The sequence below is a fragment of the Gossypium raimondii genome, chromosome 6 (assembly GCF_025698545.1).
Source record: "Gossypium raimondii isolate GPD5lz chromosome 6, ASM2569854v1, whole genome shotgun sequence".
Taxonomy (NCBI): domain Eukaryota; kingdom Viridiplantae; phylum Streptophyta; class Magnoliopsida; order Malvales; family Malvaceae; genus Gossypium; species Gossypium raimondii.
The window spans coordinates 52,591,180-52,614,167 of record NC_068570.1 but is presented as its reverse complement, the minus strand read 5'-3'; the positions used below and the strand labels follow the sequence as shown (position 1 = coordinate 52,614,167).

Sequence of the window (22,988 nt, the reverse complement as noted above, 5' to 3'; positions counted from 1 at the left end):
AAATACTAAAACTTCCCAACAACTTGAAATAAATTAAAAAATATGTATACTTAAATAACACTAATATAAGTGAAACTTAACAAGCAAACGCCTCTAAAATAATAATAAAATTAATAATAAAATAACAATTATAAAATATCTAAATAATAACAATAAAATAGTAGCAATATAATAATGAAATTGTAATAAAATAGTGAGAAAACAATAAGAAAATAGCAGCAAAAAAAGAAAAAAAAAGAAAAAAAACAGTTTCTTTTTTGCAAATTTGGGTCGGGCCTAGGCAGAAAAACACTTTACTTGAGGTTTGACCTATCTTCTAAATGGGTCTTATTTTGTTTTATCCAAATCTAATTTTTGGACCTACATTTTTACCTAGACCCTTTCACTTTTCGGATGGGCCTTCGGGCCAGGTCAGGTCCACAATTTATAGATAATTTAAAAATATATTTTGATATAAAATATTGTAATCTTAAAATATTAGAACCCTTTTCTGGGCTTGAAGACATCTTTATAGCATTGACAACACGGTCGAACCATGTCGGCCCAAGAACAATGTCCATGTTGGCTTAATGGTGGATTTTTTTTCCGGTAATCTGCGAGGACTTTTTCATAATACGAGGGAAAAGGAAAAGAAAAAAGGTAGACCGCGAGCTGGGGACGCAGAAGAGCAAGCACAAGCACAAGAAGGCTTAAAGCACTTTACGATTGTTTTAGTGTCCGTTGATCTTCACTGCTTTAGCCATTTTGTTATGTAAGTTTCTTTTTGTTGAAGTACTGGTCTTTAACATTTTATTATTTCTAGTTTCTCTTGTTTTTTTTCCCTTACTTTCACTCTTAAATTTTTCCAGCTAGTAAGCTATATATCGTAGCTCCAATGGGTAGCTTCTTAATTTAGTTGTTTTTGTGTTCTTTTTCTTGAAAAAGGAATCCGTTTTAATTCTTGTTTCTTAAAGGGTTTATGCTGTCAGGTTTTGGGGGAGTCTAGGATTGCAGTGACATTGATTGTACTTGCATATATATTTCAAATTGATTATATACAATGGCATCCGTTGCATCGAAAAACATGTGGCTAAGAAGGCAGCAATGCCCATGTGGTGACTGGAAATGTTATGTAATATATGAAGGAGATGCTGAAGAGACATCCATAGTATCCCAGATTGTAAAAACTGAATCACTTCAGTCCCAAGACATGGTTGCTCCTTATGTTGGAATGGTGTTTAAGACCGACGATGATGCTTTCGAGTATTATGGAAATTTTGCTAGGAAAAATGGGTTTTCCATTAGGAAAGAGAGGTCCAGATTGAGCCCCCAATTGGGGATTTATAAGCGTGATTTTGTTTGCTATCGTTCCGGGTTTGCACCGGCAAGGAAAAAGCTTTCTGGAGAACACCATAGAGATAGGAAGTCTGTACGGTGTGGGTGTGATGCTAAGATGTACTTGTCCAAGGAAGTAATAGATGGGGTTTCTCAATGGTTTGTTGTACAGTTTAGCAATGTTCATAATCACGAGCTTTTAGAGGATGACCAGGTCCGTCTCTTGCCTGCATATAGGAAGATTAATGAGGCAGATCAAGAGAGAATTTTACTACTTTCAAAAGCTGGGTTTCCTATACATCGTATAGTGAAGGTTTTGGAGTTGGAAAAAGGCATTCAAGGTGGGCAATTGCCTTTTTTGGAGAGAGATGTTAGGAATTTTGTTCAAAACCGGAAGAAAGTGGTTCAAGAAAATGATGCTTTGCTCAATGAGAAAAGAGAAAATGATACAATGGAACTTCTTGAGGCATGTAAAGCAACAAAAGAGGCTGATCAAGATTTTGTTTATGATTTTACAGTAGATCAGAATGATAAGGTTGAGAACATTGCTTGGTCATATGGTGTCGCTGTTAATTCATATGCCTTGTTTGGTGATGTTGTTTATTTTGACACCACTTACAGATCAATCACATATGATATGCTTTTTGGGGCATGGTTTGGAATTGACAACAATGGTCAACCAATTTTCTTTGGTTGCGTTTTATTGCAGGATGAAACACTGCGCTCCTTTGCATGGGCTATACAGGTTTACTGCTTTAATCTTTTGTGTATTTTAAGTAGGTTTTGATGTATCTTATTTGTTTACAATTTTTCCTTTGCCCTTTTGGTGTAGACGCTTATCCGCTTCATGAAAGGGAGATGTCCACAGACAATTTTAAGTGATCTTGATCCACGACTTAGAGATGCTATAACAAGTGAATTACCGAGTACTAAACATGTTACATCTATATGGAACATACTTCCAAAGGTATCTAGCTGGTTCTCTCTTCAGCTTGGATCTCAATATGCAGACTTTAAATCAGAATTTGATGCATTGTATCGTCTGGAGAGTACAGAGGATTTTGAGCTACGATGGAATCAAATGGTTTCCATATTTGGACTTGGCTCAGATAAACATATCACTTTACTCTACTCTCTTCGTACATCTTGGGTGCTGTCATATGTGAGAGTTCATTTTCTTGCTCGAATGGCAACAACAGCCTATTCAAAGTCTGTAGATGCTTTCTTGAAAGGGATCTTCGGTGCTCAATCATGTTTACGTGGATTTTTTGAGCAGGTATGTTAATTACAAATGCTGTATTGTAATCCCTCAACTTGCTTTTTTCTTTTCTGTTTTTGATATGTTGGTTATTATTATGATTGGTTTTCAGGTTGGTATTGCAGCCAATTTACAAAATGAGCGACATCAAGAGATGCAGTGCCAGTATCTGCATATGAAAACATGCTTACCCATTGAAGAGCATTCACGGAAAATTCTTACACCCTTTGCATTCAATGCTCTACAACAGGAATTAATAGTAAGCATGCAGTATGCTGCATCTGAAATGGCCAATGGATCATATCTTGTGCGTCATTTCAGAAAGATTGATGGGGAAAGTCTTGTTATATGGATTCCAGAAGATGAACAGATTCACTGTTCATGTAAGGAGTTTGAGTCTTCTGGGATATTGTGCAGACATGCTCTTCGTGTATTTATAGATAAGAACTACTTTCAACTTCCTGAAAAGTACTTTCTAAGTAGATGGCGAAGAGAAAGCTCTTTGATGTTTTATGATGATCATTCTGTTCATGATAAAGATGATGAATGGTTTCAAGAGTTCCAGTCCTTAACTGAAACTTTATTTGCAGAATCATCAATTACAAAAGAGCGCTCTGATTATATTCGTAGGGAGCTGACAAAGGAACTTACAAGACTTCTCAATGAGGTTAGAGATATGCCTGAAAATGATGGAGCACCCATGGATTTTACGCTTACACCAACTGATTAGTTGCTGATTAGTTAAAGCCGCTCTTCAGAGTAAATAGAACCACCAGATACTACAATAACAAAAGTGATAACCAATTAAAAGTGTACCATGAAGATGATCATATTGTAGTTGGCTCTCTTTCAATTTCTACATGCAAGTGGAATGAATGCTATTTGAAAATGAGTGATAATCTGAAGTAGATACTGAAGAACATATTCTTGGATGGCTTTTGACAAGTCATTTTAATTCCCTTCAGGAAATAGACAATGGAATGTAGATCAAAATACAAGGATGTGAACTTCCATATGGTAGTCTGCAATGTGAGATTTCATTAAAGCATTCTTCAACTCTCCTATCATATTGAAAGTAATTAAATTTACTTTGCTGTTGCCTTCTCGTTTGGAGTATTTTCCTGTGAAAGTTTTTGTTTATAGTCTTTCCCTTTTTTCTCTCTCTCTCTTTTTTTTTTGCTTACAGCTCATTTCGACAGTTGTGTTTATTTTATTCCGATGTGTAAGTTCTAAGTTGTATTTTGTAGCTCATTGTGTCATATTGACAGTTTTCTTTTAAAACCAGACAACATCCTATTCATTTGTAAAATAAATGAGGTGAAAAACTACATGGTAGCACCATTTCTCCCATATTTTGCAGGGTGCCATACAGATCTAGTTTACTTTTTTTGGTAGCAGGAAAGGTCATTTGAGGTTCAGCAAGCATCTTGTCAAAGTTTTTGCATTTGCTTAATTTTCAGTTCGACTATTTTCTTCTCTTCATTAATCTTTGAATTGCTGAGTGTTCTTTGTCTTCCCCTGATCTTTTAGTTAGCTAATTTACTCTTAACCAATTTGTAGTTTGGATTTTCTCTCAAGTATCACAATTAATTGACACTGGAATTTTACGCCTGGTGTGTTTTAGCCTATTAGAATGTAGCGGCAATTTCATTTAGTGATGTTCTGTAAATCAGTTATATTATATTGATGACATAAAAGTGATGGTTTTAAGGATGATAGTTGATAATGTATGCAGACCATTTGAGTCAATTGGATGCTTATTGTGTGACTAATTTGAAAAGAGGCGGCAGTCTTCCATCTGCCATCGAAATCCATGTGTCATGATGCCTTTGTGGGCAACACATGAAGCCAAAGATGGCAAGAAGACAAATCATTCTGTTTTTCTAATAATATTCCTAATTAGAAAATTTGTTTGGCAAGTATTTTATGCAATTAGAACTTAATTTTACTTTCCTTAATTGTAGTTTCTTATTCTACCAGATTAAAATCCCATGTAACCTTCATTTAAGGGGACAATTAGACAGAAATTATTTCAATTTATAGAGGTTTAAGATTCTCTCCTTCTGATGAGTCTAAAGTTAGGAGCTCTGTTCCATGTATTATTGAACAAAGGTCCGTCATGAGAAATATCTACGATGGTAGGTTTTATTGTGAATCGTTTGGTGATTTGATCCATAACCCATGATCATAACACCATGTTACTGAAATTAGTAATTAGATTTCTTTTCCTCTCTCCCTTTTATTGTGCCTTAACTGTGTGTTGATTTCCCTTGTTGAGAAATTGAAGATCAGTATAAAATCCCGTTTACTTTGATTTGGCTTGCTAAAATGTAATACTAGTAGCAATTTTCACTATGTGCACTTTGAGCATGGAACATAGTGATAGTTCATAACCCTCAAGTATCATAATAAGTCCATACTGGATAAGTTTGATAAATCATTGGTTTTCCTTTGCATTCTGGGGCTTTTATCCTAGGTGACAGTTTATCCACTACAGAGATGGTGATTAAGATGCATGATACACACAGATTCGTTGCTCTCAGGATGTATAACGGGTTGAAGTTCATTGAGCCTATGTTACTTGGACTTGGTGTGAGTGTCCGCTACAGGTATGTATCCATTTATCCTGGTGGGATTCAATTTTTCTGGTTGAAAATGTTGCAGGTCAAAAGATGGGGATACTAATCTTCAGCATCAGTGATAAACCATCGAAAGTTGGGTTATCATGTTCTATATGGTGCCACCAGTTTCATCCCAGGCAGTTTCAGGTGAAATTTGACAAACATACACCATGTAAGTGTTCCACATCTTTTGTTAAGTTTTATATTTTCTCCACTTCGTGAATTTGTTGTTCTGTTTGAAGCATGCCGTTAATCTTAGCAATTGTTGTTGTTATTATTATTATTATTATTATTATTATTATTTCTTTTATTTCTTTTATGGTATTGCAGCTGATTGCAAGAATAATCTTTCTGAATGATGATTGAAAAGCGGATTGTCTCTGCCACCTGTATGTTTTTATATCTGTTAGTGGTTTGGCTCAGCCTGACCTGAATAGTTTTCTTGGCCCTGCACAATCGAAGAGCCAACACGTTTTCACTATCTAGACCCGCATTACATGCCTTTTATGGAAATGGCCAATATAGGTAAGGCAAAATTGTATTGATTTTGGTAGTGTAGCAAGTCATGCATATTCTTTTGCGAGAAGAATAGTTTATTGGTTTGATTGTTAGAACTGTTCCATACTGGAATTATTGATAATTATTTGGATGCTTCCTTTTTTTCTTTTGTCTCCACTAGCAGGACTGATGCTGCAACAAGCATGCTCTAGTTGGCAATGCTTCTCATGATGCCTGCCACTGTGTGATCCTTCTAGACAATCTCCCTTTCTCCATAACTGGTCTGCCTTTGCAGGTATGAAATTGAAATGATTCAATGTGAGTGTCATGGCATAAGGGTCCCTCGGCTGACAGCAGAGATTGTCCACTATATTTTGCTAAATAACATAAATAATAAACAAATAAATGGAAATGAAAGGTGCATAGATTTGTAGGCACATGATTGTGGGAAATGTTGAAATATGTGAAACCCATATATTTTGGGATATATTTTAAAGTTATTTAGGTAGATAAATCTTATTTAGATAGATAAATCTTAGAATAAATCGTTTGAGATATTCTAGGAATATTTTATTTTATCTTTTAGTAGTTTATTAGAATAAGAGAATTATTTTCCCAATTAGGCTATGACTCTTTTCTCTATTTAAATTCAGTTGTTTAGTTAATAAAAGATAGAACAGTTTTATTAAATGCTCTCTTGAAAACTTTCATGGCATCTGAGCTAGATTATCTCTAGTAGCATCATGGTTAAAACAACCTTCATTGGAGATAAGAGATCCAGCAATCAAACAGAGGAAGTAAGTTTTACCGTTGAAACAATTAATGAAAATTATGAGGGCCAAAGTTTTCTAGAAGGGTTTCCATTCACTAAGGAACAATTAGAGCATCTACACAAGTTTTTTCAATCACCACAATTTCGGATGAATTCTTATCTTTCTAACTCATCCAATAATCCTTCCTCCTTTGCCCAATTAGGTATTGATTTTTTTGTTTTTTTCAGTGCCAAGCCTTGTAAAACAAACACATGAATTGTTGATTCTGGAGCTAGTGATCACATGACTAGTAGTCATCTTCTTTTTTCAACTTACACACCTTGTGCAGGAAATAAAAAAATCAAAGTAGCATCGTTCTCGGCAATAGCCGGGAAAGGCACTGTTAAAATTTCGCCTTCATTGGTTTTACATAGTGTTTTACATGTGCCAAATTTAGCTTGTAATCTCATATCGGTCAATAAATTATCCCAGTCCTCGAATTGTCATGTTATATTTGGCTCCTCTATGTGTAAATTTTAAGATATAGTCACGGGGAGGATGATTGGCAATGCTAAAGAATCTGGTAAAATTTACTTTCTTGACGACGACCATCTAAGTCAACCAACAACTATTTTATGTTTAAATTCTGCTTCTAGTTTTTATAAGGTTATGATTTGGCATTATAGGCTTGGACATCTTAATTGTTACTATTTAAGATATTTGTTACCTGATTTATTTAAAAATAAAAGTCCTTCATATCACTGTGAATTTTGTGAATTGATTAAACATCATCGGTCATTCTTCCCACCTCAAAAATGTAAAGCTTCCAAACATTTTTCATTAATTCATAGTGATGTTTTAGGACATTCGAGTCTCAACTTTTTTAGGAAAACGTTGGTTTGTCACATTTATTGATGATCATACTCTCATTTGTTGGGTGTTTTTATTAAAAGATAAGTCTGAAGTTAAAAATTTGTTTTAGTTTTTTTATGCTATGGTGAAAACACAATTTGATGTGAGAATAAAAGTACTTCAGAGTGACAATGGTGGGAAATTTTTTAGTGACTAATTAGGTGTTTTCTTAACCAAACATGGTATAATCCAACAAAGCTCTTGTACAAATACACCACAACAAAATGGGGTTGCAAAAAGAAAAAACTGACATCTTTTGGAAGTAACTAGAGCCTTGATGTTCACTAGTCAGGTACCACATTATCTTTGGGGCGAAACCTTATTAACAGCTAAATATCTTATTAATAGAATGCCTAGTAAAACTCTAAACTATAGAACTCATTTCAGTCTCTTTAAAGATAACTTTCCTAACTCTAAATTTATCATAGATTTATCCCTCCGAATTTTTGGGTGTAATGTCGTTGTTCATCTTCACAACCAAGGTAAACTAGATCTTAGAGCAAAAAAATGCGTCTTTGTTAGCTATGCTTCTAATAAAAAGGGTTGCAAATGTTACAATCCAATTGATAGGAAGATTATTGTTACCATGGATGTCACATTTGTTGAAACGCAATCTTACTTTGATTCTAATCTTTAGGGAGGGAATTATAGTAAGGAAGATTCTATAATTGATCAAGAAAACACTAGAAATATACAACATAGAGATTCTAATAATGGGGAAGGTGAATTTATGATTAACACAGAAATTAATAATGTTAATGTTGTTAATGAAAAGGAGTATAGAGGTGTAGAGTCTGATAATGAGAATAAAGAACAAACAAAGGAGTTAATTGTTTACTCAAGAAGAAATTGAAATCAAGAAAGTGGAATCCACAAGATTCATCACCAAGAATCTGACTCGCAAGATTTTGTCAAAAGTCCAGGTGATAAGGGGCTTGCGCGCGGACCAAGATCGAGTTGCCAAGTCACGGGAAACTCTTACGAAAGCTCTAAACAATCAAATCTGAAACAAAACAAAAAATTAAAATATTAGAACTTTGAATTTTCAGATCTGAAATAAAATCCCCAAATCAGCAAAGAATCAAATTGAGAATAGAAATAAGTGTTAATAAGGGTTCTTGAAACCCTAAAGGAGATTACGATTCTGCCCAATTGAACACCCAGATAGTTTTCCCCAAATTTCGATAATCTAATTTCTCCCAAAAAGAGTATGGATGAATCGGCAAGAACCCTAGAAATTGGGGATTTTTGGGCTAATTCCATAAGATAGAAAAAGGCTGAAAACACAATAAGAACAGAAAATAAATTAGATAAAGATTCGGCACAAGCAGAAATAAAGAGAGAATTGACAGTAAGAAATTAAAAGATAAGTCCTAAGAAGCCTTGAAATCCCGAAAGATCTCACAACTCCCTTCAAACGGCTCTAATCTCCCCTCCAAAGAATATCAATGGTAAGAAGAAGGTTGAAGATGGCTCCCACAATCAAAAGATTGTTAAAATAACTTCTAAAGAAAGCTCAAGATAGAATTCTTGGAGAAAACCTCAAAGAAAATTCTGCACTCAACAAATCTGAAATTTAATATATATTTGAGAAGTTGTTTACAAGGTGGCCAGCCATGCCTTTAAATAGGCCTTATAACTAGTCCTAATCTAATTAGAAAACTAAAATAAAAAAAACTCCTAATTATTTTAATATGGAAATTCGGTCAAAGGTCTTTATTTGGGACTCTTGGACTGAATATTTAAATAAAAATTTAAACTAAGTAAATAAATAAATAAATAAATAAAAATAAAACTTTACAACTTGGACCACTTTGACAATTTAGCTTGATTTTCAACTAAGTATGGGTGGATTTCTTGATTGGGCTTGGAATCTTCTTATTGGGCCTTGCCTTCAAGAACTTGGGTTAGGCCTTTGTGACTCGTATCATTCCCCCTTCCTCAAAAAGATTCGTCCTCGAATCTGAAAAATCAAATGGACTCGACTTTCCTCGATCGAACGGGACTAATGGCAATTGAGTCCACTTTATAAGCAGAAGAATAAGGGTCGATTTACCTTTTCCATTTAATACAAACCTTCGCTCATCGGGGGCATAGTGTAGTCGAAGCTCTTCGGGCTCATGTAGTGTGATTTTATCTTTACCTATGATGATCGTATGAAAGCGTCTTTCATTTGAGAGGTATTGAAGTTGAAAGTTATCTTTCGGTCTTTCGGAAACACGAAAAGTAGCAAGACAAGAAATATTCATATCTTGGTTAGTGGAAACATTCCTCACTACCCTTTCCTCGTCTTTTTCTTTTGTTTCTTTTTCTAACTCATTTTCTCTTCTTTCTTCAACTTCTTTTTCAATTTTCTTGTCTGTTTCACATTCCTTTTCACTCTCAATCTCTTTTGCTCTTTTGCATTCTTTTTTCTTTTCCTCACTTGTTTTAACAATGTAATTTTTCGATTTGATTTGGTCATCATGGACTTGTTCGGAGTGAGCGGCACTAAGGTGATTTTCCTTCCTTGATGCTTGAAAGAATACCTATTGGTACGACCATCGTGAGTGACCTTTCGATCCAGTTGCCATGGTTTTCCTAGCAACAAATGGCGAGCTTGAATAGGCACTACGTCGCACACAACTTCGTCTTGATACGTCACCGATAGAAAAGGCGATGCGCACTTGTTGAGTGACCTTAAATTGGCCTTCGTTGCTAAGCCCTTGTAGTTGATAAGGTTGTGGATGCTTGGTAGTGGTTAAGCAAAGCTTTTCCACCATCGTCGTGCTGGCTACGTTCGAGCAACTTTCACCATCAATAATAACTCTACAAAGCTTACCTTGTACATGGCAGCGAGTATGAAAGAGATGTTCTCGTTGCTGCTCGCTCTTTGGTTTTGCCAAAGAAGGTTGCCCACGATCATGAAAATTATCATCCATTCTAGGGACACGTCGAGGGCCGCGCCTATGAGGCTGGTTATCCCTATCTTTCTTGATTGGATCTCGATATTGAGGTTCTTGATTCAATCGTACCTCATTCAAAGTAGTATTCAATGCTTGAAGTGTAGCATTTATTTGTGTGATTGCAGCAGCATGTCCGTCTAACTGTTGTTGGACTTTCATAAGTGTATCATTATGGTCATTTTTAGACATTTTTCAAAAACCTGCAAAAAATAAACACTCAAAAATAAAAGTTAGCAAACCTCACCGTTAATCACTCAAAAAGAAAATTCAAATTCTTAATGAGGTAGAATTCAATCTTGTGAGTTCTTTATCAGAGTTTATATCAACCAATTAGAGAGTGTGAACCAAACTACCAAAGAATCCTAATTTGCACTAGGATGCCAAAAAGCGGCGAGACACCAATTGATTCAGTATTGCAGGAAGGATTGTGCACACGTTTAAATCCTACTAACACAAGAAACAAGAAGGTGTTAAATATTATAAAGGGAGAATAAAGGCAAACAAATGAAAACCTACAGCTAAGAATCAATAAAAATTGTTGAAAAGCGAAAACCCAAAAATTACGGAGTAACTTGACAACCGTTCGAGGTGTTTCGATCTCAAAAATCATGAAATTAAATCTGGAATGTCCTTAAATATTGAATTTTGATCCGGAAAGTTTGGGCACCAAATTCAACCCATTGAATCTTTTTTAAATTTTATTGAATTTCGTCTTTTTGATTTTGACTTTTTGACTGATTTTTTGGGGATTAATTTTTTATATTCAATCACGATTACCACAAATATGTATGTAAAATTTCGGATCAATTGGACAACGTTTACCCACTTAAATGAATTTTTTGAACAATTTTTACGGTAAAATCTGCATTTTGTGCTTTAAAAATTGAGATTAGTTTAGAAATCAACCAAGAACACTCAAAACGCCCAAAATTTGATACCAAATGATAAGGGGTTCTTGCAGCGACCAAGATCGAGTTGCCAAGTCACGGAAACTCCTCGAAAGCTCTAAACAATCGATCTGAAACAAAAGCAGAAAATTAAAATATTAGAACTTTGAATTTCCAGATCCAAATAAAATCCCCAAATCAAAGAAAGAATCAAATTGAGAATAGAAATAAGTGTTAATAAGGGTTCTTGAAACCCTAAAGGAGATTACGATTACATCCAATTGAACACCCAGATAGTTTTCCCAAATTTCGACAATCTAATTTCTCCCAAAAGAGTATGGATGAATCGGCAAGAACCCTAGAAATTGGGGATTTTGGGCTAATTCCTTAAGATAGAAAAAGGTGAAAACACAATAAGAACGAAAATAAATTAGATAAAGATTCGCACAAGCGAAATAAAGAGAGAATTGACAAGAAGAAATTAAAAGATAAGTCCTAAGAAGCCTTGAAATCCCGAAAGATCTCACAACTCCCTTCAAACGGCTCTAATCTCCCCTCCAAAGAATATCAATGGCAAGAAGAAGGTTGAAGATGGCTCCCACAATCAAAAGATTGTTAAAACAACTTCTAAAGAAAGCTCAAGAGAGAATTCTTGGAGAAAACCTCAAAGAAAATTCGCACTCAACAAATCAAATTTAATATATATTTGAGAAGTTGTTTACAAGGTGGCCAGCCATGCCTTTAAATAGGCCTTATAACTAGTCCTAATCTAATTAGAAAACTAAAATAAAAAAAACTCCTAATTATTTTAATATGGAAATTCGGTCAAAGGTCTTTATTTGGGACTCTTGGACTGAATATTTACATAAAAATTTAAACTAAGTAAATAAATAAATAAATAAATAAAAATAAAACTTTACAATTTGGGCCACTTTGACAATTTAGCCTGATTTTCAACTAAGTATGGGTGGATTTCTTGATTGGGCTTGGAATCTTCTTATTGGGCATTGCCTTCAAGAACTTGGGTTGGGCCTTTGTGACTCGTATCACCAGGTAAAGCTCATAATCCAACCAATAAATTTTCTTATTTAAATATTCCAGTTATTAAAAGAAAATGTGTTAGAAACGTTGTCAAATATCCCATGTCTAACTTTGTGTCCAATAAAGTCTTGTCTTTGACATTTTTAACCTTTGTTTTGTGTCTCGCTACTGTGAAAATACCAAAAAATGTGAAAGATGCTCTACAAGTTCCTGAGTGGAAGGAGGCTATTTTAGAGGAGATGCGCGCTCTTGAAAAAATAGGTACATGGGAAACAGTGAAATTACCTATAGGGAAAAAAACTGTGGGTTGCAAATGGGTGTTCACAACCAAATTCAAACCGAATGGATCTTTAGATAGATACAAAGCCTGGTGGCTAAAAGGTACACTCAAACATACGAGATAAATTATATTGAAACATTTGCTTCAGTAGCCAAATTAAATTCTGTTATCAATTTACTGTTAATCTTGATTGGTCTTTACAGTAGCTAGATGTAAAGAATGCTTTCCTAAATGGGAAACTTGAATAAGGAAGTTTACATGGATCCTTCTCCAGGTTTTGAAGAAAAAATTGGAACTCGAGTATGTAAGCTTAAGAAATCTTTGTATGGTCTGAAGTAGTCTCCTCGAGCTTGGTTTGAACGGTTCACTCAAGTTGTTAAAAAACAAGGTTACTCACAAGGGCAAGCTGATCACACAATGTTCTATCGACACTCACAAAGAGGTAAAATAACAGTTATTATAATTTATGTCGATGATATCATTCTTACAGGAGATGATATGGATGAAATAAGGCGTCTCAAGGAGCATCTAGCATTGGAGTTTGAGATCAAAGACTTGGGTCCTTTGAAATATTTTCTTGGAATGGAAGTTGTTCGATCAAAGAAGGGTTTTGTGGTCTCTCAGAAAAAATATGTGATTGATCTTTTAAAAGAAGTTAGGATGAGTGGTTGCCGCCTAGCTGACATATCAATTGATCCAAATGTAAAATTTAGAAATAAAGAAGGTCAATTAGTTGATAAAGGGCAGTACCAAAGATTAGTCGGTAAGTTAATTTACTTATCACATACAAGTCCAGACATAGCTTTTGTAGTGAGCGTAGTGAGTCAATTTATGCACTCCTCAATGGAGGAACATGAAGAATCAGTGTTTTGGATTCTGAGATACTTGAAAAGTTCACCTGGAAAGGGCTTATTCTTTAAGAAATCCGAACAAAAAAGAATTGAAGCTTATACAGATGCAGACTGGGCAGACTCAATAACAGATAGAAGATTTACATCAGGGTACCATACATTTGTATGGGGAAACCTTGTGACTTGGCGAAGTAAAAAACAAAATGTTGTAACAAGAAGTATTGCAGAGGCTGAGTTTAGGTCAATGGCTCAAGGAATTTGTGAAATGATGTGATTACAAAGAATTATGGAAGAGCTGAGGAAACCAATAATTTTACAAATGAAGTTGTACTATGATAACAAAGCTGCCATTAGTATTACTCACAACCCAGTCCAGCATGACAGAACTAAACATGTTGAGATTAATAAACATTTTATCAAGGAGAAGATTGAAGAAGGCCAAGTGTGTATACCGTTTGTTCATTCAAAACAACAGATTGCTAACATACTCACCAAAGGGCTCTCTAAGATAAGCTTTGATTTTCTTGTAAGCAAGTTGGGCATGATTGATATATATGCACCAACTTGAGGGAGGGTGTTGAAATATTGTGAAACTCATATATTTTGGGATATATTTTAAAGTTATTTAGGTAGATAAATCTTAGAATAAATCATTTGAGATATTTTGGGAATATTTTATTTTATCTTTTAGTAGTTTATTAGAATAAAGAAATTATTTTACCAATTAGGTTATAACTATTTTCTCTATTTAAGTTCGGTTGTTTAGTTAATAAAAATAGAACAGTTTTATTAAATGCTCTCTTGAAAACTTTCAGAAACCCTAATAGATGACAAGTAGATAGAACGATCGCCATGCTATCAACAATCAAATTAGTATATATAGTATATGAAACATCGCTATGATGACATCTTCCTCCGCATTTATTATTATCAACCGACCCTTTAACACTAACTTCACCTTCTGATGTAGCGATGAAGGTACTGCCTCGGCTGAGTGTATCCATGGTCTCCCTAATAAGAAGTTGTAGGAAGGCTTCATATCCATTATCAGGAAGTCCACCTCATAAGTAGTTGGGCCAATCATTGACGGTACTTCAATTCTCCCCATAACCCTCATTTCGGTTCCATCAAATGCCCTTACTATGCTCTGGCATGCTTTCATGTGTGAACTGTCCACCGGTAACCGATTAAGAGTAGATAAAGGCAATACGTTTAGTGCAGATCCATTATCAACCAAGACCCCCTACAGTGTGTACCCCTTGCATCGGGTAGTAATGTGCAAAGCTTTAGTAGAACCTCTACCACCAGACGGTATTTCATCATCGTTGAAGATGATAAAATTGTCAGCACTTATATTGTTGACCAATCGATCCAGTTTATTGACTGAGATGCCATCGACCACATATGTTTCGTTTAATACTTTCATCAGTGCATTTTGATGTACTTCTGAGCTTAGGAGTAAAGCTAATACAGAGATGCGGGCTGGCTGTTTGTGTAGTTACTCCACAACACTGTACTCGCTGTGTTTTAAAAACTTCAAAAACTCCATTGCTTCTTCTTCTTTTATTGGTTCATTAACCAATGGCTCAACTTCCACTGCTTTCCCTTTTCTCCGTTCCACTATCAAATTCTTTTCTCTTGGCAATTCTACTTGAGCGTCATATCGCTTCCCATTGTGCGTATAAGAACCCATTTCCTGATTTCTCTCAACTGCTTTGGAAATTCTTCCTTCGCCTTGTCATTCTCAGCTATCTCATTGAAATTTGGGATAGCAATATTATTCAGGTTATCACCGAGAGTAGAGCCTGATCCGACCTGAAAGTTCATCGGCATTGAAGCACCGCCTTAGAACTGTTGAGGCCTAACCAAAACAGAAGGTCTCCGCGGATGCAGCTCAGTCTAAACTTGCGCATACGGAGGCGTAAAACCTGGAGGATATAGTAGTTCGTCATTGTCTTCTTCTTCATTAATAATCACAGGACCTTTCCCCTTATGTACTCCTTTGGTTAATAATTGCGTCAACTTAGTCATCAGGTCATTTTGAGACTCCTGCATCTTTTGTGTCATGCCATGCTGAATCTTTTCCATTTGTTCTTTTATTTGCATCTGTAATTGATATTGCATTTCCTTTTGAAGTCGCTCCAGCTTTTCCAACCTTTGATCCATAATTTTTGACTTAGCACGGGTACCATAACGGTGTTCGGTTGACAAGTTTTTGCTGGCTTCCAGATTAATTGAAGCACAATTTTAACCAATTAAAACCCTTTTAATAATCTTGAATGCATATGATGTCATGTAATGCAAATGCATGAAATGAATGCAAGAAGAGCATCGATTCTGATCCAATTTCTTTTTAGAAAACTTTATTGATAAACAAAATTCTTTACATAAAATGAATTACAAATATGGCTTTGCCCTAATGCTCAGAGCTTTAACTTCTTTCAACAATGAAGCTAACTTCTGACCTTGATCCGATTCCAGTTCATACTTTACACTTAAAACGTTAGCCTGAATCGCCATTGTTTGCAAATGATCAGCTGCCTCCCGGATCTGAGCCACGGCTTTGCCCATAATGTAATCTCTGTTCTGAATTTGATTTTGAGAATGATAAAGTTGTTCCTTCCAATGCTTTTCATTTCCTTCCAAGAATTCGATCCTTTGCCCACAGCTTTGTAATGTATTCTCCAGTTCCTCTATCTTCTTTTTCATTTCTTCAATCTTGCACAGGCTTGCTTTTAATTCTATCACAGAATTACGACCTCTATACCGAGCGAGTGATCTCTCGAGCTCCACTATTCTAGCTTTTAATTCTGCTTGATGGTTTTGAGTTTCTAACATCTGCCGTTCTAAACCCTCCTTCTGTGTTTGAGTCTCCTAAGCCTTTCTTTCCTAACGATCGGCTTTGTTTCTTTCTTCCTGGATTTCCTGTCGCCACTGCTCTGAAGTCTTTCCTAGCCTCGCAGTTCTCATTGATACTCGTAGCTTTTTGTAGTCTGTTTTTAAGCTATCTAGATCCTACTCTACTTTATTCTCCCCTTTCTTTAATTTTTCAGCCTCTAACTTTTGGACGTCAGCATCTAGCCTCAAATGCATCTTTTCTTCTTCCAACCGCTCTATCTTCTTTTCGAGCTCTAAATTTCTCTTTTCAAAATCTTGTTTTATAATCTCCAACTCTGATGGGATCACTTGTAGGTACTCTTCCATTGGTCGAACACCCTCTAAGTTTAACTCCAGAATATTATCATTAATTCTCTTACTTCGGCACTCACCGTACTCTGGAGTTGTCATCGAACCCGCAGCTAGCCTTTTCATCATATGAACCTGATTCCAAGCCTGAGAAATTTCTTTTATCTTTTTCTTCAAATTTTCTCCTCGATACGAGAATTCACATTGAGCTAAACCATGCGTTGCCGGCACAAACTGTCTTGAATTGTATTGCCTTAGTACCAACAAAGGTGCATACCCGACGGCTCCCCAAATTTTAAGCAACGGAACCCAATCAAAGCTCTCGTAACGGTACAAAATTCTATCAGGAATCAACCAAGGAGCTCTCCATTCAATATCTTCCTCTCGGATATTTTACAGAATTGCCATCCAATTTTCCTGTGATATATCGTCCCTTCTTGGTGTAGCCACTATCTCTTTTAACGGGGAGTAATGCTCAGAGAAAACTCGATACGAAAACTTGTTGACCTTCCAGAAATGACTATAGAACCAAGCTAGCAACAATTGCGCACAGCCTATAAATTTGCCTTCACCAGCTCGCCTACATGCATTCAAAAATCTAAACGTTTCAACCAAAATCGTAGGAACAGGCGTGACCCCTTTACCCAACCAGTCAAAGAGAACTGAAGCCGCTTTGACAACATGCCCAAGTGCTCTAGGGAAGATCACCAACCCATAAATACTCAAGGCAAACACATCGACCTTCTTTTTCCCATCCGAATACGCTAGAATCAAGTCTCGCAAATTCTTCAATGTAATACATTTACACTCCCCTTTCTGCTTGATCTTGGCCGTGATCCACTGCTCGCTCATGCCAGTAATATTCATCAGTTTCTTCCAAAATGCTGGGACGTACGCGACTCTAGAATATGCTTTATCCACCTGAAACCTTGGACAATGTAGTAAAGCCGTATATTCCTCCACCGTAGGCACCAGATCTATTTTGCCAAAAGTGAAACAGCTATATGCAGGGTTCTAATATTGAGCTAGGGCCCGAAACAATTGCTCATCCACCTTGATGTCCAATAAGTACATCAAGTCTCCACAATTAGAGTAGAACAACTCTTGGTCTCATCATTCCACTTATCCCATATCTCTTTTAACTCCTGAAGGCTATTTTACGTCACACTAATACGAGTGTAGTCCCACAGCTCTGACACATAATCCTTTGCTAGACTGTCTCCCTTTTCCAATTGCACTTTCTCTGACCATATACGGACAATGGCATTGTCTTCCACTTTATCAAGAAATTCGTTTGCCATAACAATTTTTTAATTTAGTAACTGAACTTGAATTGACACTCATTGAAATATGCAATGACATGCAAAATATCAACAAAACACAAACAAGTCAGTATAACACAACAACAATTCAAAGCAAGTATAAAAATTAAGCACCTATCCGGGCAATCACTAGAGGTTGGAATAATTCTGACTAGGTTGGGCTTTTAAGTCAGCTATATGGGGTTTGGTTCTAGAGTCAAGGTACCCGAACCAGCAGATTCCTCAATCTTCACCCATTATAGGCTCATATAGACCAAGTTCGGTTTAGGGGAATACATTTCCCTATGGCTGCACGGAGATGAAAACCTCACAAAGACATAGGTACGGATGTATCCCGAAAGTGATCTGCTATCCTGCACGGAGGTGAAAACCTCACGAAGGAGTAACTTCTCACTCCCACTTAGAAAGGTAAGACCAAATAGTCTTTATGCAATATAATGCCAAGGTATAAAAACTCAACAATCATACAAACACATGTAAGAAAAGGATCGTAGTTTTTTTTAAAATCAATTTTCAATGTTCGGCAATAAGACCAAAAACAATCAATTTTACAACCGGACTCTCTGGTGTATCCCCAGCAGAGTCGCCAATTGCTATACCTCTAGATATGCAGTAGGATAGAATGAGGCTACTTGAAGAAAAAGAGCACAAAGGTCCAGCAGAACCGGGCAAAATTGGCCATTTTAGAGTATTTTCTCTGTTCTCGTTACACGACAACGAGCAAAGAGGAGCAACTGTAATAGGCCCAATTTGGCCGACCCGTTAGTAAAATAAACCAAATGAAAAAAAACAAAATAAAAGTCCAATATTCAGTCCAAATGCATGGGCCCAACGTGGCCCGACCTGGTTTAACCCGAAACTCTAGGCTAGCCTAAACCCAATTAGCCTAAGCCCAATACCCTAGCCCAACTAGCCTAAACCAGAGTCAGAAACCCTAGCAGCAAGGGTTCCTAGTGCCGCAGCAGTAGCATCTCTTCGCTCTCCCTCCGCACGTGACGAGCCTTCATACGCGCGCCTTCGCCTCCGTACATGCCACGTCCCCAGCCTCGCACGTCGTACCTGCAAATGGGAAGAAAACACAGCAAAGAAAGCAAAAAATTGTATTCTTTTTATTCTTTTATTCTTTTCTTTTTCTCGGCCTATAAAACAAAGGCAAAACCTTTTGTAATCGGTTACAAAAAAACAAGAAACAAAAAATACATGCACATTTGAATACAAAAAATCTTTCAGAGAAACCGAAAAGAAAAAGGTTCGAAAGGTGATTTCCCTTTTATTTTTCCAGTAATGTTTCATATTTCTTTTACATATTCGTCTTCATTCTGTTGATTGTGAGAAGAGAATAAAGGAGGGCAGGAGAAACTCACATTCGAGTTGGGAGCGCCGGATCCTGGTTCACTCCGCCGTAATCGAAGTTTAGACTGGATGAAAAGGGGTCTGAGGCGGCGCGACTCTGGAATGGAAAGGGATTAGTTTTTTTAGGGGTTTTTCTTTTTGGTTTAGGGTAATTGATGGGGTTTAGTGTTGGCTTAAAGGGGAATCATGAAACGTCACCGTTAGGGCTGGATTCAACGGCTCTGAAACGATGTCGTTTTAGGCCACGACCTGATGACCCGACCCAAACGCAGCTAGATCCGCGTGTTCTGGCGTAGGGAGGGATATTTGCGCGACCAGTCCATCCCTTTTCTGGTGTATTTGAATCGGTGATCTTCTTTCTTTTCGATTTAATCCTGTATCATGCTTTTATTTCATTTCAACCCAGCTTGCAACGCCGCGTTTTGGGGAAGCGGGATATTTCCCAATCGGCTCCTCATATAATCCGCGCATTGCAGTATAGCCCCCACTTTAGCTTAATCTTATTTATTCGTTGTTAATTCGACTTTGTTTGTGATTTAATGCTTCGTTTTATTTAAATTTTTTAGAAAATTTATTGTTATTTTTATTATTATACTTATTCTTATTATTGTATTATTATATTTTTTATTTATTATATTTGTTTTTATATATAATTAACTTTATATTTTATAGAAAGTTAATTTCTAATAATGATACTTTATATTTTTATATATATGATATATAATATGGATTTTTTCCTTAGTGTACATATGTATATATATATAATAATATATTATTATTTTCAAATGATATTTTCTTACGCATAAAACATTATTCCTTTTAAATTTGTTATTTTATTCTATTTATTTAACTTTTATATGTTATTACTAGGTATACTATTATTTATACTAAGTTTTATTTATATAAATTAGAATGTAGATATTAATTTCAAGTTATTCACTTTTATTTTACTTCATTTTTTTAATTTTTATTTCTTTCTTTATGTTTTTAAAACCCTTCATTAAAAGGGTTATCGACATGTGTGATTGAGATTATTATCGCTATGTTAGTTTGTGTTTATTTATTATTCATGATTCATTAACGCGTTTTTATTATTATTTATTTCCAAATTATACTTTTGCGTAATATGTTACCATTCAATCGCGTTACATCCGTGTAGAAAAATATTGAAATCGTTTTATCCCTAAGTTTTCAACTACTCGGTATCCAAGATTCTCGAGAAAACTATGCCCTAACTTACTGGGCTTCGATTTTCTTCGTTGAATTTAGGTGGCTAATGTATTTAAAATAAAATCGTAATTTTCAAATAAATTTTCTCGGGATTTTAAAATGTTGGACCCTAACTCACTGGATCTGACAATTTTGCTAACTCGAATTAAGGATTTTCTAGATAAATGCAATACTTGGTGTTTAGGAATTTCGGGAAATTGAACCCTAACTTACTGGATTTTAATTTACCGTTTGACTCAAATAACCAGGTATCCTTCTCAAATTAAAACACGTGAGGATAAACTTAATTTCGAAGATTAAATTGTTGTACCCTAACTCATTGAGTATGACAATTTATCCCTTTGAAATGAGTACGTCTTATCATCCAATTCAGTTTTATTCAAATTTTCTTTTCAAAAGATTGTATCTTAAAATCTTTTCAAATTCTCGACACTAAGACATTAAACAATCAATTCGGTACCAATTTTGGGCGTTACGAGGGTGCTAACCCTTCATCGTGCGTAACCGACTCCCGAACCTATTTTTTCAAAATTCGTAGACCTAAAATTGTTTTCAAGGCGATCCGATCACACCTCAATAAAAGATCGGTGGCGACTCCAATTTTCGTTTTTAAGTCGACAACTAAACTTTCTTTTTTGTTTTTCCAAAAAGGGTGGTTTCGACATCTATCAATGCACTTAGTTAATTGTTACTTCTCTTCTATAATTATCCTGAAATCCTCTGTTGGGATGGACCCACAAGCCATTGAGAGAGCTTCTCCTCTTTTTTGGCTTAGGGTTCGACTCGGTTCGACTTAAAAAATGTGCCAAACAACCAAAAATATATAATATAGGCCTCAGCTGGGGCTGGGAATTATGGGGGGATCTATCCACCTTAGCTACAGTTAATGTAAATTTGGTCTAGATAGTGAAAACGGGTCGGCTCTTCGATTGTGCAGGGCCAAGAAACTATTCAGGTCAGGCTGAACCTAACCACTGACAGATATAAAAACATACAGGTGGCAGAGACAAATGAAAGAAATATGAAAATGTTTAGTTGTAACTTAAAGAAAGAATAAATGAAAGAAATAAGAACTATGTCCATGATGATATTTACCCAGTTCAGTTTTCTAATTTATGTCTACAAAGTTTTGTCTAGTAAATTTAAATTTACAAGTTATGATTTAAATTTAATCAATCCTTAAATTGTCTTAGTTTCACTTCCATATATTCATAATGAATATTCTCACCAAATAAAACTTTCCTCAACAATATCTCCACTAAATCCTCAACCCCCCCTAAATCCTCAACAATCAAACATGCATTTTCTTTGCATTATCAACAACGCTTAGCTCCACTAAATCATCAACAGCCCGCCAACTAAATCCTTAACAATTAAACATGCATGATTTTCTTTGCATTATCAACAAAACCAAGTGTTTTGCCTTATATATATATATATATATGGTGTATTAATCTATGCTTGAGATAAAGCTGAATTTTCATCTTCTCTAAACATGGCTTTGAGATGGTTTCTGCATTCTCTGGGGTACCAACCTGATGACATGCAGTACTGCAAGAACAGGGCAAGTGAACAAAGTGGAGGAGTGACTCAGAGCTCAAAGGTGTCCTCCAACGGTGAGCTGACGGCGGTGAAAGCGAAAATACATCTGGCTTCGGGGTTTCAGATGCCACTGCACTATCCTCATTAAACAAAAGTGGATTACGAGAAAATGGAGTAGAAAGTGGACATGCTTCTCAGAGAATATGGACTAAGTTTGTAGTATTAAACAAAACTAGATTCCAACCATCTTACTACAAAGTACCACACACCATATATAGGTACTGTATTTAATTATATAGTGCTAAAAGTTATTAACTGCATGCATATGATATTAGCTAGCAGCTTGATTAAGGCACGATGATGATTAGAAGATGGATTAATACTGATGAGGCCACAAGAATGTGCCCATTGCATATGCTCTCTTATCATCAAGGCTAAGGTTGCGCTCCAAACTTAGTCCATATTCTCTGAGAAGCATGTCCACTTTCCACTCCATTTTCTCGTAATCCGCTTTCGTGTAATGAAGATAGTGCAGTGGCATCTGAAACCCTGAAGCCGGATAGTGCAGTACCATTATTTATCAAAATGGTATGCTTGTTATAGTGTTGAGGGGTAGAAGGGTGAGATAGGCGGCATCACTTTTTTTTCCCTTACAAAATGATATGTTTTTTAAAACAAAATTTTATTTTAAGGGTGGAGGGTGTATCCGGGTTTCGGTAAAACCCGTTAAAGAAAAGGCCATATACTGTTGTGAAAAATAATCAATTATTTTTTTAAAATAATAATAATAAATAATTAATGGGGACTGCATGTGTCGGGGGGTGGAAGACTGGCAGCAGGCGGCACCGGTTTGACAAGACCAAACGGTCATGGGGTCATGGGGGTTTGGGGTTTGGCAATCAGCTGCTTCTTTGTTTCATTTGTGCATATATATGAAAATGTACATGGATGGGGTTTGGGGTTTGAAAAAAAATGGGGCTTTTGGTGGAGAATAAA

At 35.8% G+C, this 22,988-nt stretch overlaps 2 protein-coding genes across 10 annotated transcripts; both read left to right on the top strand.

Moving 5' to 3' along the window:
- The first annotated feature begins 585 nt into the window (after nucleotides 1-585).
- Nucleotides 586-6,257, top strand: LOC105773826 (putative protein FAR1-RELATED SEQUENCE 10). Of its 9 annotated transcripts, none has more exons than XR_008197081.1 (8): nucleotides 586-751; nucleotides 954-2,059; nucleotides 2,147-2,590; nucleotides 2,685-3,239; nucleotides 3,538-3,601; nucleotides 5,101-5,365; nucleotides 5,524-5,718; nucleotides 5,873-6,257. XR_008197081.1 is itself a non-coding variant. In XM_012595979.2 (5 exons), exons 2-5 carry the CDS (start codon nucleotides 1,040-1,042, stop codon nucleotides 3,556-3,558), a joined length of 2,040 nt encoding a protein of 679 aa, XP_012451433.1. In that variant the 5' UTR covers nucleotides 586-751; nucleotides 954-1,039; the 3' UTR covers nucleotides 3,559-3,922. The 9 variants fall into 9 exon arrangements, 2 of the variants coding, with proteins under 2 accessions (XP_012451433.1, XP_012451432.1); XR_008197079.1 differs by having other exon boundaries at nucleotides 5,049-5,365; XR_008197080.1 differs by having other exon boundaries at nucleotides 3,538-3,647; nucleotides 5,049-5,365.
- Nucleotides 6,258-12,739: 6,482 nt separating this feature from the next.
- On the top strand, nucleotides 12,740-13,633 carry LOC128041759 (secreted RxLR effector protein 161-like). The gene is made up of 2 exons (XM_052632074.1): nucleotides 12,740-12,782; nucleotides 12,999-13,633. Exons 1-2 carry the CDS (start codon nucleotides 12,740-12,742, stop codon nucleotides 13,631-13,633), a joined length of 678 nt encoding a protein of 225 aa, XP_052488034.1.
- The last annotated feature ends 9,355 nt before the right edge of the window (nucleotides 13,634-22,988 follow it).